Raw genomic sequence first — 17,296 nt, 5'->3', positions numbered from 1 at the left:
GGGTATCCTTTTACCTCTAAAATATGTATGAAAACATAGCCACGCCCGATCGGAGTTTGGCGTAAACTTCGATATCTCGTGAGGGGAAAATGACACGCTCATGGAACTTACAAACCCCTTTCGATGAGTCTGTATGTGGCCCATACGATCCTTTACGAAACAGCCATGTTTTCCAGTGACAGTCAAAATTTCCATCCTTTATCTCAGTCGTCCGCTCTGCATAATCTACACATAAGATCAAGTGACAAATTGTTGTCGTAGTCCTGAATTTTCATGAAATATTCGCCACTGGGAGTTTATAAATTGTAACATTTACTTAGTCCTTTACTGGTACTAATCGGTAAAAGTTCAATGATTAAGCTGTTGTGAGTTTTTCTGAGATGTTTGACACATCTAGAGTTCACTAATACCGTATGGTTTCCGTCCTGAGGTAAGAGATATGATATAAAGCCATTTGTTGGATTAAAAAAATTGACGATTTCAATTAAAAAAAAACAGAATTTCACAAGTAATTTGTTTGTCACGTGTCAGTCTTTATGTCTTCGCATTTTGTCTTACACGTACAATTTTGGTGTAGACCTCAAAGTCAAATGAAAAGTAAAATAACAAAAATACCGAACTCCGAGGAATTCCTAAACGGAAAGTCCCTAAGCAAATGGCAAAATCAAAAGCTCAAATACATCAAACGAATTTTTTTGAAATTTCAATGTTATTAAAAATACTGAACCAATGAATGCATATATTAATAACTAAGTCCTGTATGCACTTTATTCTTATATTCATTATGAATCTATAACGTATTATCGACGAATAATATTTTATCCGTTGATAGCGAGATAATCAATTTTCGAGTATGTTGCAGAAGTTTACTGGATACAATCAACACAGAGAACATGGAGCTCGCGACAAATAAAAGAAGTGATAGAGCCATGATATCTATTTTTATATCTTCCATGCGTTCACATTTGTTAATTAAACTTTTCCTTAACCGTTGTTAAATGATTTGTTGTATTAAATCTCTTTCAGAATCAGTTATTACTGTTTACCTTCTAGTGCACGTTTCATTACATTCTTTCATCACGTTTTCCCCCTCGCGATTGCGCTGTACGGTGGCCGTATTTCTAACGAGATGTCTCGAAGCTCAGATCACTACATACGGGAAAATATCGGCGAATTAGTGTACGGGAAAGTACATTTATGAAGGTTTTGGTGATATAAAGGATTTTCTTTTACAAGAAAGTTCACGTACACTTGTTTTATAGTAAAAAATAACCATTCAAGTGTTTAAATCATTCTGTTTTTTTAATTTGAAGTTTCATATGGCTTCAAAACCTCTTATACTAAGAAAAACTGCAAAAAGTGCCGATCTGCATATGACTTAATAGTAAAATAATTCCATATTAAGCTTAAGCCACAACCAAATAGATATTTTGTTAAAGATCTTAAAGGGAATAAATTTTAAACGATCGGTGAGGGGTAAGGCTTTCGTCAATCTAATTTGACCAAAAACGATGTAAAACAGTCAGTTTAGGTCAAATATGTTAACTTTATGGTTACATTTGTATGCCAGTGATATTGCAAATGACATATCTGCAAAACTAAATCAGTATTTTCATTCGTCAATTAAATCAACCTAATCTTTAAAGGATTGAAGAGGTATAAAATAACGATATGTTGGATGATCGCGAAGGGACATCTATCCAACAGCGTCAACATGACGTTGGTATAAGCAATTAGATGATTTATACTTTATTTGCACTTTCAGATGACAAATATATGTAATGGCTTTAATTTTATCAACCAATATTTAATCAGCACCAAATGTTCTGATATCGCTTGTTACACGTTGCGACTCGTGGGAAATGTTCTTTTCTAAGCCTCTCTTGAAATGACTCTGTACTATTTACAATGTCTACATGATTTCTATTCATTTTGAAACAAATTTCCGCTTTCATTTCATTACGACATTTATATTTGTTCTTTTGTTTACTGACCTTTAAATGAGTCTTCTTTTCTGCAATAGAATATCAATATCGTTTCATTAAAATAAACTGGTATCATATTTACAAACCTTTATTTCTTCAGTGACCCGAAGGCAATCATAATATAAGATTTTGACAAATAATTTTTTAGAATATTTAAACACAAAGAAAATGAATATTTATGAAAAAAGCAAATGTGTGATCATTGTTGAAGACCGTACTGTGATCTATAGCTGAGTACATTTTGTCTGTTGGTCATTGGCGGACTTGCATTTGTTTGAATCGATCTAAATAAAATCAGTTAGCGTCAATTTACCTTCAATTATGATTCGGTCTAATGTGAATCACTGCGTTCACACTACCAGTAAACATGCAATTTTAGACCGATTCTAGATCGATTCAATGCGTTCTGGACTTGAATCGATCTAAAGTAAAACCAATCTAGTTTCAATCTTAATGTCCAAGTGTTAACGGGGTCTAACCTACAATAATACCCCCTCATTATTGGGATAGACATAATTAAATGGTTAAATAATGACCGTTGGAAATTAACTACATGTAGCACGTAACTCGCATATTGAGTTAATTTAAACATAATAATAATATTGAATATAGATGCTATACCCATCAATGAAAACGACACACCAAACATTGATAGGCCAATTTAAGATTAATATCTCTACAGACATTTCTGATTTTGTGTCCATTACTATTAGTAAATCTAGTATGTTTCTGCTTCCAATTAGCATACTCTCTATAGTTTTTTGCTACTTTGACTATTAAATTCCGTCATGTATTTTGTGAATACTGATCTTGACAAGAAAACGCACTACAGTACAGTTCTACTTATTTTTCTCGACAGGCTAATCTTATGATATTGCTTTTAAAAGCGATTTAGTCTATCACGTCTAACAATTAAATATTTTTTTTTATTTGTAAAGGACTGTAAAGGCTTCTTTAAAATGCTAGTCGTTTTGCCTTGGAGTTAACAATACGAACATTGCGAAGTAACAAATTGAATGTAAGTTGTGTTAAACATCAACGGGACGAAGAAAGATGATTGTATTAAATAAAACGGCTAGTTGTGTATACGAATATATATAACGTACCTTAAAACTGGATGTTCATACGAAAAACTCATACTTGTAAGTAATTAAACAATATCTCACTGACATGACACAAATGTACTATTTGCCTCTTATAATAAACAACACATATATAAATAGAGGTTCAAACATACGAATTAAAGCTCCAACAATTCATTTATATATTCCATGCGTGACGTATGTATTCATTGAAATTAGGTTACTGACATTTTATTTGCTATCAGTATAATTATTAAAGTTTATTTATCTTCCAGTGTATAAAGATCCTATCATCAAACATTTTATAACAATAGACTATATTCATATTACCGACTTTTGACTCCGGAGTTTATATTGTTTCGACAGGTTACCATCTCTGTGGTAGGATATCCTGGTACTCGGTCAAGTAAGAGCAATTTAAAGAAATAAAAACCAAGCTTACAGTTGGTAAAATTCGGGGCGAAAATTTTCTGTTTTCTGTTTTCTTTACACGACAAAATCATCAGAAAACGGTAAACTTTTCCCCCAAATTGCACCGATTATATGTTTGATTTTACTTCTTTTGGTTGCTCTCACTTGATCGAGTACCAGGATGTCTGACCACAGAGTAGGTTACCTGTCGAAAAATTATATAATCTAGAGTCAAAAGTCGGTAATATGAAAATAGCCTTAGATCACATGCACACATTCAAACGCACATCGGGGATTAGAAATTACTTCTGATGTTAAAATTTACTCATCATCATCATCATCGTAATCGTCGTCGTCGTCGTCGTCGTCGTCGTCATCATCGTCGTCATCGTCATCGTCATCATCATCATCATCATCATCATCATCATCATCATCATCATCATCATCATCATCATCATCATCATCATCATCATCATCATCATCATCATCATCATCCTTTATTAGTTTTCCATGGTATGTGTAGTTTTAAGAACGACGGTAATAAAAATATTCAAAAATAAAGCATTTCTATCATGTGTCTATAGCGGTTTATGAGATGGTTGACTGGGATATAGAAATATAGTCATCTCTACACTTCTACCATCCGGCAGTGAAACATTGCTATATTGGACGTCCGTTTGTCTGTGCGGGATGCATTAATACGCAGCCATGTTCTCGTTTGGAATAGGAACGTTAAATCCGATTTCTTCGTGTAATTTGAGTGCCAAGCAATCCCTGCAGTTTTTTAAAGAACCATAGCAGAAACTCTTGATTTTTCAATAGGTGACCTGTTGAAATGATATGTTGTACCCTATCCACCTTAACCAAATTTTTGCTTTGGCAATCCAAATTTCCCGCCTTCCTCCAGTTTGACTTATTTATTGTATTAATTGTAACATTTGTTCTCTCCCCGAAAACGCTTGAAATATTTGCTACTATACCTCAAGCACGGAACAATCAATAAAAAAAAAAAGATTGAAAAATTCATACATTGTTTAAAAAAATTGACAGCTCCATTTTTTTTTGAACATATATCACATCTAGTTTCAACTATGTTGAATTTAAATGACAACAATGTAATAAGACTATATTAGGGATACATTAAGTCGTAAGAATATGGTAGATTACAAAAACACTTTGCAATAGCAATCGATCAAATATTAGTCAGCCAACTGTCACACTAGTAAAGCTTATAATTAACTTTTTTTTGGATATAATCTGGTAACATTCAATCAACTTAGAGTTTGGGTTCAAAGTCAATAAAAGTATTGGATCCTCAGAAAAAAATTGCATCGTTACGAAATATTTCTGAAAAACAAAGAATACTTACGTTGATTTTTTTTTTATAAATAAAAAAAAAACAATTAAAGGTTTGCTATACTTTAATAAAATTTTGGTCCTACGTTCTATCGATATTATGTACTAATAGTTTGGCATTGCACAATGCCATGCTTTTCTCAAGACTGTTTTTGACGTCTTTACACTATATCCGTTAGATGCGTACTGAGTGATTCTTAAGTGTGGAAAGACCATATCTATTTAATAGTTGTTTTTGTGCTACGTGACGATCTGATGAGTCGGTTTGTTCTTACACCACTGTTCTAGCTATATAGGTTAGAAGGAGGGTTGAGTCCTCACAACCATCGAAAATGGTTGTGAGGACTCAACTCTCCTCCTAACCTATATAGCTAGAACAGTGGTGTAAGAACAAACCGATAATGTAATTCTAGGTATAATTCGCTTAAAACGTTAATTATCGATTTTTAACTCCCTATTGCAAAGTTGACCTTAGATGACTTTCTAAATTGGCTTTTAATCATTTTAGGTCCGTTTTGATCAGATTCTCCAAACTTTTTTCTGTTATTATACATATCTGGTTTTCAAATGTTTGGGTTGAGCTTTAAATTTCCTTAAAAAGATAAATCCTGAAAGCTTTTCAAAAGCACGAAATACATTAAGTGTTATTTTCATTTATGCCCAAAAACCTTATATCCTGGACACGCCTGTGATTTAAACTCTTTCTTAATACTAGTATTTTGTTTCGATGTATTTTGTAAAAAACATATTAAGCAAATGCACAAAATGGCTCATTTCAATCGTTATCTGTTCCTGAAATTATTTAGTTTGACACGACGTTATATTACACACCGTCAATTGCACGTTTGTTCTGGGCAGATAATCTAAGCCAGTACGTTTAGCAAAGGTGTGCATATCTTAATGGGATTGAGTTCCATATTGCCGCTTCGATCAATGTGATAAATATATTTCTGTAGGGTTGAATATGTATATTCGAATAAAGACGGCTACTTTAAAAGCGGACCTAACGAACATGTGAGTTCAAAGATATACAAATCCGGTTTGCTTATATAATATTTATATGGCGTTAGAAATCAGCGTTTAGTAACAACATTTTTCTGATATAGGAAATGACATGAAGCAAACGTATTACATTGTCTTAAGTGCATACTGGTATATACAATTTGTTATCATTAAGTCGAGTTAGCAGTAATCAAACACTCGGATTAACATTGATATATCATCATTTGCTAGCCTCATACGATACTTTGCACTCCCCAAATATGTCGGTAGTTGTGTGCTTAAGGTGGCTGATATATGTTCAGTATGAATCTGTGCGGCACAAGTATCTCTTGGTTTAGGAAAAAAATTGTCAGGAAGACGCACTTTTCGTCTACATACAGTGACACTCAAATAATAATGGTTAACAGACCAAGTCATTTACAAAGTTGGAGAGTTATGATACCAAAAATGTCTCAAAGCTATGTCTGGGTGTCAAAAACACTTAATGTTTCGGATGATTTAAGTTTTATGAACAGAAAATTTAAAGAAATCCGTAACAATGATATTTCCTGCCAGCACAGAAGTGTAGACTCCTGAGCTGATGTTATCCTTTGGACGAATTAACCATCTGCAGTAGCTTCTACCTAGTTATTATAAAAACTCTTGCTTAATCTCAAATTAAAACAGTTTTAGGAAAAAATAAATTACGAAGTTGAAGCTCATTGAAAACAAATTGAAAAGCTGTGCCCAAACTCAGTAGGACCATCGTTGATAAGACATCTTCATTTTATTCAGATAATACAATTAAGTTACTCTGTTTCAATGCATATCAAATATATTTGAAACGATATGCCTGTCTCTTAAATTTTATTATCCGTTCGAAACAGATGTTTTAATTCCACGTTACTATTTAAAAGTTTTGTTGATTTGTAAAGAGTTGTCTTCGAACAGAATTAAATGTGTGTACCCAAAAATAGAATTCCAGTTACAAGCAAACCAATGCATTCTCTATCTATCTAATCGGCCGCCGTTTCAAGCTTATGTTGTAGCTAGAAAACACATTTGAAAGTGATTTAACCTGCATCATCAGGAAAAAAGAAATGTATGACGTAAAACACTTGTTTCTATTCTCCCTCCACGATACACATGTCGCTGTTCCTACACACAATAATACTGCTTGTGCCCGGTACACTCGAAATAAAAACAAAATTGGTAAACCAATGATACAAAACTTCATAGAGCATTAAAGGGCATAAGAAAAGCAGCTTAATTTTTTATAAGATAGTTGCAACCCAAAAGTCTGCACTTGTGTGCTTACATGAATTATCATTACTATCGTAATATTTATAAATCCACTGTTAACAAAACTTTGAATTGCTCGACAAACTAAGGTGTGTCTACCCCAGGAATAGATTACCTGGGCAAAAAATGAAGTTTTAGTCTTTAATGCTATCAACGTCGAACTTTATTTGGGAAATTTTTTTTCGGGCGTCACTGATGAGTCTTTTGTAGACGACACTCGCTTTGTCCTACAAAATTATAAGTCTGGTATCTTTGATGAGTTTTATTTTTTATCACATTTCCTTTTTAAAGGGTTATCAATTCAATTTACCTAGTGTATACATTCTGTCATATACCACAAAATCAATCAACGGTATGATTTGAGAGTAATTCTGTTCATTAAATATCAGAAAACAATATTTGCTTTTATTTTAATCTACTGATAACCTCATAAATCAGGGATCATAGAAGTATATCCTCTTTCTAATAGGTTGAAACAGTGTATAAAACTAAAGGTTGTTTTTATTGAGTAAAATTCAATATTATCATCCACAAACTGTAGTGTTAAAACAAGGCTGATCTGAAAAATACAAATACCGAAACGTAAACCGTACGGAAAAGTATATGTTCATATCAAGTTTATTGAAGGGATAACAATACATTCTAAATCAATAAACACAACACTATTCAATTTGATCTGTATAATTTGTTAATTTATACATGTAACAACCTCAACTTTCAAATAAAAATATCCCTGTTTTTTCTTATAATAACGGTTTCGGGACATGTCAAAGCATGTTTAGTTTGTGTTGGATATAGACGAATTCGAGTTGCGTCCATATAGTGGTTACAACATATAAATACATAACCGATCGCAGTTTCTCGTGGGTAAATTATATCAATTTATGACCATCAACCATACACAGTATTGCATTTCATTATTAATAGGATTCATCATTATCATGCTTTAAATAAATGCTAGCTTGCCTGGGATCACGGATCACCTTCTTTCGGCAGTTAACTTGCGACATTTAGTTAAACTTTGACGTCGACAAAGCTAAGGTTTTAGCATGAACTTTAAATTTACATCCGGGCCTTTCTAGTGATCACATGATCAGTTATAGGACGAATTCCGTTACCATGCATTTACTTTAATTGAAATACTAATTTGAATTGAATCAATCATACAAGAATATGAGTTTGCATGTGTAAATGGCAACGACTTTGAATTATCTTTGAAAAATGTATAGCCAATGAAACCAGTCTTATACTATAGCTTCAATATTATTTGCTTAAATGAACGTACTTCCGATAAGGGTAGAGCAATCACCCTTCGTGTTACAATTTTTTCCGGTACAACATGCTGAACATAAAACAAGATGACCATTATTAGCTCGTTTTCCATGAGATCCCTTGTATATTTTCAAAGTTGCGTCGCAAATCTAAAATAACACAGTGTACTAAACATTACATTAGATTTTCTGAGTTTGTCTCTAACATGTACAAAAATATAATGCATTACCTCCAAATATAAATTATATATCTGTTAATAAAGTTTCATTTAAAATGGATCATGCTAACATTATTGAATTATCACTTACTGGAATAAAAATAGGACTACTAATAAAAACAGTATATCTCAACGCTTTGACTTTTATGTCAAAATAAAAGGATGAGAATATGAATAAAGCAAGAGGTAGTACATGCATTGTATCAAACCACCTTCGGAGCCATGTTAACATGTTTGATATAGTCTTAAATATTTCAATAAAAGCGCAAACTTATTAGTGAAAAGGGGAAAATAAGCAAAACAAAACTTTAAAACAGGCCTCTAGTTTTTCTCTTTGAATAGTTTTACATTTGTCATTTTGAGGTCTTTGCTTTGCGGTATTGGTTTTGCTCATTGTTGAAGGCCGCACAGTGACTTGTGGTTGCTAATTTCTACTTCATTTGCTCTCTGGTGGAGAGTTGTCTCACTGTCAATCATATCACATATGCAAGAATGATTCTAATTATCAGAGGAACGGATACCATTGCATCCGGCACAGAAATGAGTAAACACCTAGTATGTAAAACCTCGCACTCTTCATTGAAGCAATTCATTAGATTATTAAAACTGTTTTTTGTTGTCAAAGACTTACACATTTACCAGTAGTTAGCATTGAATTGAACTGAAATAAGAACGAAATAGTAATGACAAAACCTAACATTTTATTCGGATTCGGATTGTGTACGGTTGTTTGTCTGTTTGTCATTTTCCTTTTTAGCCATGGCGTTGTCAGTTTATTTCTGACTTATGAGATTGAATGTATTTTTCGCCTGTCTTGGTTTATTATTTTCCGTACTTACTGTCTTTAATTCGCACCCAAGTTCATATTTTAAAACACCACCGGTAAATAGCGAATTAATGGTACACACCTGAAAAATGTTTAGAATAAATAAAAATTAGACTTAAAGTTAATCAACACAAATAAGTGTTGATAACCATGTTTTCATCAAGCAGACATCAGGAGAAGGTCACAGTATTATTAAAATGCCGTGGTGTTAATAATGTATCGAGCGGGGTTTTTTACATTATATCTATACTCTAGAACAGCTTACCTGTTTAATGTGTTTACTTGAGTGCATGTTTACAACCCAAAACATGATCCTATAAAGCGCATTCGATATGGAAAAGAGCTTACGTTTCTTTTTTGCTTGCATATTTTTCTTGACACAATGCAATTATAATAATTATTGCAAACTCGAAATCTGCAATGAAATGCATATCTACTGGACTACCATGTAGAAGTATATAATTTTCGCATGTTTAAAGTATCATTAAAAACTTTCATATTCAAAATATCCCTTACAGATTACGTTAGACAAAGTTTCCTTTGTTTGCTTTTTAGGGGAAGAGAGGGGGTTACAATCTTTTTCAGTTTATAAGCGTTAAAGTTAGTTAATATTCGAATGCAATATGATTATGAAGTTATGCATTTATTGGAGACACAGAGCCGTAGACAACTCTAATCTGACTGTTAATCCATAAAATTCTTGACAAACAATTTGACCATCTCTGTATGATCATCTATTCAAGCATGTAACACGTTTTGATGATAAAGAAAAAATCCCGCGCCTTTTATCGAGCTTTCATAAATAGTATATCCGATTTTTTTTTACAGCTGCTATCAATTCACATAACAGATTCGATTAGGTCAATATTAGTTTGGGCTTCGTTTTTCATCCTTGCTAGAGTTACAATATCATGTGTCCTAAATGATTTAGAAGCTCACTGTGATAACTGCAGGTCAAAACATTATGACTTTTATACCAAAACTCAAACTAAACGCTGTCACAAACAATCTTTGTTCGACACCAAAAAGCTACAGCAAGTGTGTACCCGATTAACGGCTGTAAACACGTGTAACAAATCAATAGGTCGCTAAATGGTAAAATCATGCTGATTCAAAACAAAGACACAACGTTCAACAAACGATATGATTATTAAAACAAAAAAGAGTAATGATACAGATCAACGTCAATACTGAAATAAAGACCGGAATAAATAGGGAATGCGAATTCCGTTATGATCAATGATGTCACATCTCTTTTTCTTTTGTATAAATGAAGACTAGAATCTGAAAAGACCTCAACAGTGACTCGAATTATAATTTTTTCTGAAAATAACATAGGCACCGCCTTTCTACTAAATTCAAAATCAAAGTATCTTTTTCTAATGAGTTGCTAAGCTCAATTATTAGCCTAAAATACTAAAATTTAAGTTACAAAATGTTTCTAACCGCTTGAACTGTCTCTTAGTTGACATTTTCAATTGCATACTCCTTAAAGCCTGCAGGTCTTTATACCTCTAATCCGGATCGCGATCACAGTGGAAGATTGTACCTTTTAACTGGTGTACTTGAAACAGAATCAGAAACATCATTATATTCATTTGATGACGGTCGAGAAATTTTAGTATCACCGTCTACAATTTCATTCGGGGTATTGTTTTCCGGATTTTTTAATTTTGCCATCTTAATGTGTCTACGTTTGGTTTTCTTTTGTATTGTTGCGTTTCTACGGTAGCAATTAACCTCTGTAATGACCACGTTATTTGTCCACTTATTTTCATTGTCAAGCAGTAAGTTTTTACCCTTCCTCAACGAAGATAAAGATCGATGTTTATCAAAATAATATCTGTAACAATCCTCGCTTCTATTGTAACGGTCGAGGATGGTCTTTAGGTTAGGACCCTTTCATGCCTTTGGTTTAAAAGACTTAGACAGAGTTTGCGATGTCCCATAAACAGTTCTGATGGACTCATACCAATTGCAGCAACTAGAGTTGAGACTTTAATATGTTTTGCTATCTCAGCTGCGCTTCCGGCTTCTCCGCTCGCCTGAGGATAATGTGGATTCAATAACGACTGTACAAAGTTGTACTCCTTCGCAAAGAATTGAAAGATCTGCGATTTAAATTGGGTTCCATTATCGGAAACTAGAACTTCGGAAATTCCCCATCTAGCGAAAATGGTCTTTAATTTTTAATCACTGTGTGAATTTTGATGTTGATTAGATCTGCAATTTCTTGGAAGCGTGCAAAAGTAGTCCATAACCAATCAGTATCGATTGTCATTTATCTCAAATAAGTTGGCGGATACCTTTTGTAAGGGACGACCTGACAGCGGTGTTGTTTTGAGTTGTTTTATTAGCTCAGACGGTTTGTGGATTTGACAAAATTCACAAGTTTCCACCTTTCTTGAAATGTCAACGCATTAGCTGGCTACCATACTGATGTACCATCCCGTTCGCAGTACTTTGTAATACCATCATGGATTGTTTAAAGCAATCTCGCACGAGTATACCCGGAAAAACGATACAGTTCGCGAATTATAATAGTCAATTATAAGCAGGAAATTCTCTTCACAATACAAAATAGTTATTCATATTTTTTCGTCAAATTCAACACTTAAGCTAAGGTTTCGTTACGCTCGATTTCGAGTCTTATATCTTTCATTTTCACATTGGAAATGGGCTGTGTCTTCGTGATCAAGTCAACAAACAATGTAATGATATCTGCGGCTTGCAAATCAGCATCGTGGTATGTTGACGGGTTTTTCAACAGAGTGAACGACCATCTGTTTTCCTTGCACGTATTCAACAATAACATCAAAACAGCACAATCGAGTCAGTTATTTCTTGCATTGTATAGGAGCCTAGCGATACCATGAAGGGTACAGCCAGGTTTCTGATCAGAGAACGGGTTCGGTTAAGATCGATAATGTCACAACAAGCACCTTTAAACGGCTCATTTGCCTAAAAATTGAATGGGATGAAATTGAGTTGAAATTTATAGATCACCACAGCAACTTACGGTAGAGTAAACTTCATTCCTGTTACATAATTTTACAGGAGCTGTATAAATTCTGTGTGTGCCTTCAGTACACAGGAATATATGGCAGACATTGATAGCAGTAATAACAACTCTGTTCCGTTTATTACAAGAATGAGTATATCATTTAGCAAACGCAAAAAAAAACCATTATCACTGTTTGCTTATGACATTTGAAAAGTATTGGTTGTATTTATATGAAATATTTTCTACAAGAAAGTAAAGTAACTTTTGTTAATAAGTATTTTGAAATTACGATAATTTTACAATTTTTCTAAATAGTTATACTACAGTAACTTGCCTTAATTATATAGATGAGTTTTTTCCTCAACCGGTTTAACTTAAGTTACACACGTGATACAAATTATTTACCTCATTAGGCTGACAAACTTGAAAAACAGAACAAGCACCAGGACTTGACACACGGTCACACACACCACACGTCTCATACGCGGAAGTTCCTATGATTTGAACAAAGTAAAACAACTATGTTATAATAAATATAAATTGAAAAATGAATGCACATTACGTAAAACAGGATTTATAGACAAGCAGCTTATGTTTATAAATGTATTTCTAATAAATGCTGTTTCCAAAGGAATATAGTAGAAACATCGATGGAAACGAAATAACTTATACTTGACGTTTTCATAAGGAGCAATGGATCATGCTTGATATTAAGTTTTGCATAATCTCCCATCTACTAAAAAAAAAAACTTAACTAAAACAACTAAAATATTATTTCACCAGACGGTTCCTCGTTTACTGCACCAGATGTGCATTCAAATAAGCAAGTGATTGTTCTAGTCAAATTAAAATACAAATGTTAAAACTTGAAAAATCCAAAACCATATTACAAATATTAAAAGAAAGAAATCTAAAACATAATACAAATATTAAACAAGAAAGAAATCTAAAAACATAATACATATGTAAAAAACATTCTTTTGTCTTATAGAAATGCTTTTTGCATGTCTCAGAAAGTCGTATATCTAAGCTTTTCCAAATGATTATTATTGAAAAACCCGAATAAATTTATTTATTTTGCAAGAAAAAAGACAAATCAAAATTGAATGAACTAAATAGTTACACTATCATTCTTTCATTTAGGAATAACATAGCAGATAATTATGAAACATAATTCGTATACATGAATTTATTACTGAATATCTTTAGGCAATGATTAAACCATAGCTTTGAATGCAAATGTCATTGTAATGAATCTGCAATTTGTAGAATGCACGTACCTTTTATTTCAATTACAGGATGGTTAATGAAATAATTGGAACAAATGTTGTTTGCGGTTTAATGCCAATATTATACTTGCCCAAATTGCATAAATTTCTGTTACATGGGACACCACTCCTATCAGGCTGTGTGTTACAACACTGGGCACAAGTAATCGATGCCTTCTTTGGTCTAATTAGCTGATTATCAACATGTCTCTTTCCAACAGCAGCAGATAAGAGACTACAAACCTTACAAAATAAGATCAGAATTAAAACTGATATCTGCTTAATTAAGTATGGTCTATTTGAATATTTTAATTCAAAAGCCGCAAAGTGCATGTTTTCCTCGTACAAATTGTGTGGCTCTTACTACTTTATAATAGGTGTATGTACATTACAATAAACTCATCATAGATACCAGGCTTAAAATTTTGTACGCCAGATGTACGTTTTGTCTACAAAAGACTCATCAATTGAAAAGGCCAAATAAAGAACAACGTTGAAGAGCATTAAGGATCCAAAATTTCGAAAGGTTTTGCCAAATACAGCTAAGGTAATCTATTACCAGGGGAAGAAAAAACTTAGCATTTCCAAAATTCAAAGTTTTGTTAACAGTTGATTTATGATAAAACCACACTTGCTAATTTCTAATTATTTTATGTATTCTTTGACACATATATATATTGCCTTTATTCTTTAACTGATTCTTATTACAGTTAAAAACGACTTCTAATTACTTGGTACATCATTCACGATAATAAGATGGTTATTTAAACTCACTGATAAAAGGGTCTAACTTATTAAAGAATTGTAGTGTTGATAAGAAGTCACATCAATAGTTTAACTAGAAGACACACTGAGCTCATGTTTTCTTTTAAATGAACCAACGCTTATCCATTGTATCCCCTTTATGTACGGTTGTAACATATTATGAAGGTTGTATATTATGATATATTTGATCATGAATTGATATGACAATCGTAAAGGAAACCTGCACATTAAGTTTCGTTGACACTGCAGTTGTCATTCTTTCATAAAAAAAAGATAATAAAAAAAATATATATATTACGTTATCGTATAATTATAGTAGAAGCGTTCCTAAGGAACACGCGTTAGGGAAGCGTTCCATGAGAATACGCAATTTGTGCAAATTAGTATTACATTTACACATTTAATGCATTTACTATTTATTCTGTGTGTTATTTGATTCTAAACCAAATACTAATAATTATTACTATTTCATTTTTCTAGATGTTTTTTCACGCTTAAAGTTTTACTATGATAGTAAAAATAGATAAGGATCAATGAACACGGTTGTAAAATATGCGATATTCATACAAACAAGCATAATTTGAACATAAATGCACATAGTCATAAGTTAACTTGATGCAATTACTTAGAAACTAGATATTTGCCAAATATTTTGAATAATCGTCTTACCGTCTTCGCTCGACATCCTGCATTGTAGGCAGTAGATAAGTTTGGTAGAATTGTTTTGTCTAAATAACATTCCTGGAAGAAACGAAAATACTTTACTGTACCAAGTTACGAATGTGACAGTTGCTTTTCAATCGTTCCGTTGGTTGATAACATTTGATTTTTGTTCAGTGTCTATAGACTTCCCCTGTTTGCATTTACCTTGGAGTTCGGTACTTTTTAAACTTTTTATTATAGATTTGTTCGTAACCTAAGGTAACATCCGCATTTATATGTATAACGACCCTAATACAATGTGCGGCAAATTTAAGACCCCTTCCCCTTTTTTAGCATTTACGTTTTTATTTGTTTCCTATAACTCTTACAATTGTTATCTTGCGTACTCTTTTTTTTTCTATGTCAATATTAAAACTAAGTGTTTTTATACAACAATTAATGCTACATTGATTTTAGTGATTTGACTTCATCTTTCTGAAAATCGTTCTTTTACCGATACATTTAACTCTGACATAGATATCAAGGAGGGTTAAAAATCATAAAACATAGAAGGGTATTGTACATCCACAGAAAAAAGGAATAGGAAAGTTATTGGGAAAATAGTATACACAAATTTATAAAGACTGGGCAACACGAAGCCTAATTCAAACAGGATGGTAGATGAACTGTTGAGGGAGTAATGCTCATCTAATGGCATTTCATAATGCTTTGGTCTCCAAAAGGAAGACAGGACCATAGCTTTAAAAAAAGGAAACATATCCATGATTATGTGAAATACATATTCGGCATCGACCTATAAAGTTGTGATGCTGAAGGTAAAACGTTAACTTTATTTTCAACGATTCTTCAATTAGTTAAATCATTAGCGGCGGAAATATCATTTCAACTGAGATATAGAAATGCTATTACTCCGTGGTTATTAAAAAAATTGCTATTTAATGATCAAGAGTTCATTGTGGGAAAAACTTAATTATCTCTCTTTCGTCGGGTCATTATCAAATTTACATGAAACACATTTGATTGCATAATTCTTGAAATAATTCAAGTAAAGTACAATTATGGCAATCGTATCAACACAGGTGCATTCAATATATTTGTAGTTGGCATTCATATATAACCACATGACGTCACGTGTACCCATATGGATTTTGTTAACGCTGGATCATGTAAAAAACAATGAAATAGCAAATGTACTGCACACAATATTATAGTATAGATTATTGTTCTGACATAGTGTATAGCATAGAGATGCTCACATTTATCTCCTTGAACCACATGTACTGCACACTTTATTATAGTATAGAATATTGTACTGACATAGTGTATAGCATCGAAATGCTCACAGTAATCTCCTTGAAGCACATGTACTGAACACTTTATTGTTGAATAGAATATTGTACTGACATAGTGTATAGCATCGAGATGCTCACATCAATCTCCTTGAGCCACATGTACTGAACACTATATTAGTGTATAGAATATTGTACTGACATAGTGTATAGCATCGAGATGCTCACAATAATTGCCTTGAACCACATGTGCTGCACGCTTTATTATTGTATAGAATATTATACTGACATAGTGTATAGCATCGAGATGCTCACATTAATCTCCTGGAACCACATGTACTGCACACTATATTCTTGTTTAGAGTAATGTACTGACATAGTGTACAGCTCGATGTGTGTTTGATTTCAATAAGTTTTTTGAAATGATGTTTTGAAGTGATAGTATGTAATCTGTAATAATTTTTGCATCGTAAAGAAAATAATATGTTACTCGTGGGTGAACTAAGCCTACTTCATGCCTCACTCACTGGTTTGTGTTGCTCGGTCATTTTTCTTTGCAATGTTTTGTAAACTTTTGTTTGTCCTTTCGCCGTTTTTCGTTTTTTGGCATGGCATTATCAGTTTGTCTGCTATTTATGAGTTAAACTATCCCTTTGATATCTTTTTTGCCTCTTATTTTGCCATGAATATATATAAAAATATTAGAAATAATCAAATTGCCGAAGATCGGGTAAAATGATGAATTACGCTACTATTACATTGTAACCTACCTCATCTGGCCCTTGACACACTGTATGCTGTGTTAAACACTTAGAAATATCTGATACGCTGTGACAAGATAGGCAGGTAAGGCCTGTAATTATATCATGTTTACC

General features: G+C 32.8%; 1 protein-coding gene and 1 long non-coding RNA gene across 2 annotated transcripts in view; both read right to left on the bottom strand.

Annotated features, from left to right (window-relative positions):
- Positions 1 to 3,171, bottom strand: part of LOC127711258 (uncharacterized) — a 270,314-nt gene extending 267,143 nt beyond the window's left edge. The window contains exon 1 of the mRNA XM_052217253.1: positions 3,092 to 3,171. Coding sequence (XP_052073213.1) covers positions 3,092 to 3,123 — 32 coding nt within the window. The 5' untranslated portion in view covers positions 3,124 to 3,171. The remainder of the gene's footprint in view (positions 1 to 3,091) is intronic.
- Positions 3,172 to 8,408: 5,237 nt separating this feature from the next.
- LOC127711271 (uncharacterized) lies at positions 8,409 to 12,927 on the bottom strand. The gene is made up of 3 exons (XR_007986627.1): positions 12,842 to 12,927; positions 9,446 to 9,514; positions 8,409 to 8,538 (listed from the first exon to the last, which is right to left on the bottom strand). It is a non-coding gene; the product is annotated as an uncharacterized LOC127711271 (long non-coding RNA).
- Between the last annotated feature and the right edge of the window lie 4,369 nt (positions 12,928 to 17,296).

The sequence above is a fragment of the Mytilus californianus genome, unplaced genomic scaffold (genome assembly GCF_021869535.1).
Source record: "Mytilus californianus isolate M0D057914Y unplaced genomic scaffold, xbMytCali1.0.p SCAF_8, whole genome shotgun sequence".
Taxonomy (NCBI): Eukaryota; Metazoa; Mollusca; class Bivalvia; order Mytilida; family Mytilidae; genus Mytilus; species Mytilus californianus.
This window is presented reverse-complemented; position numbering and strand designations above follow the sequence as displayed.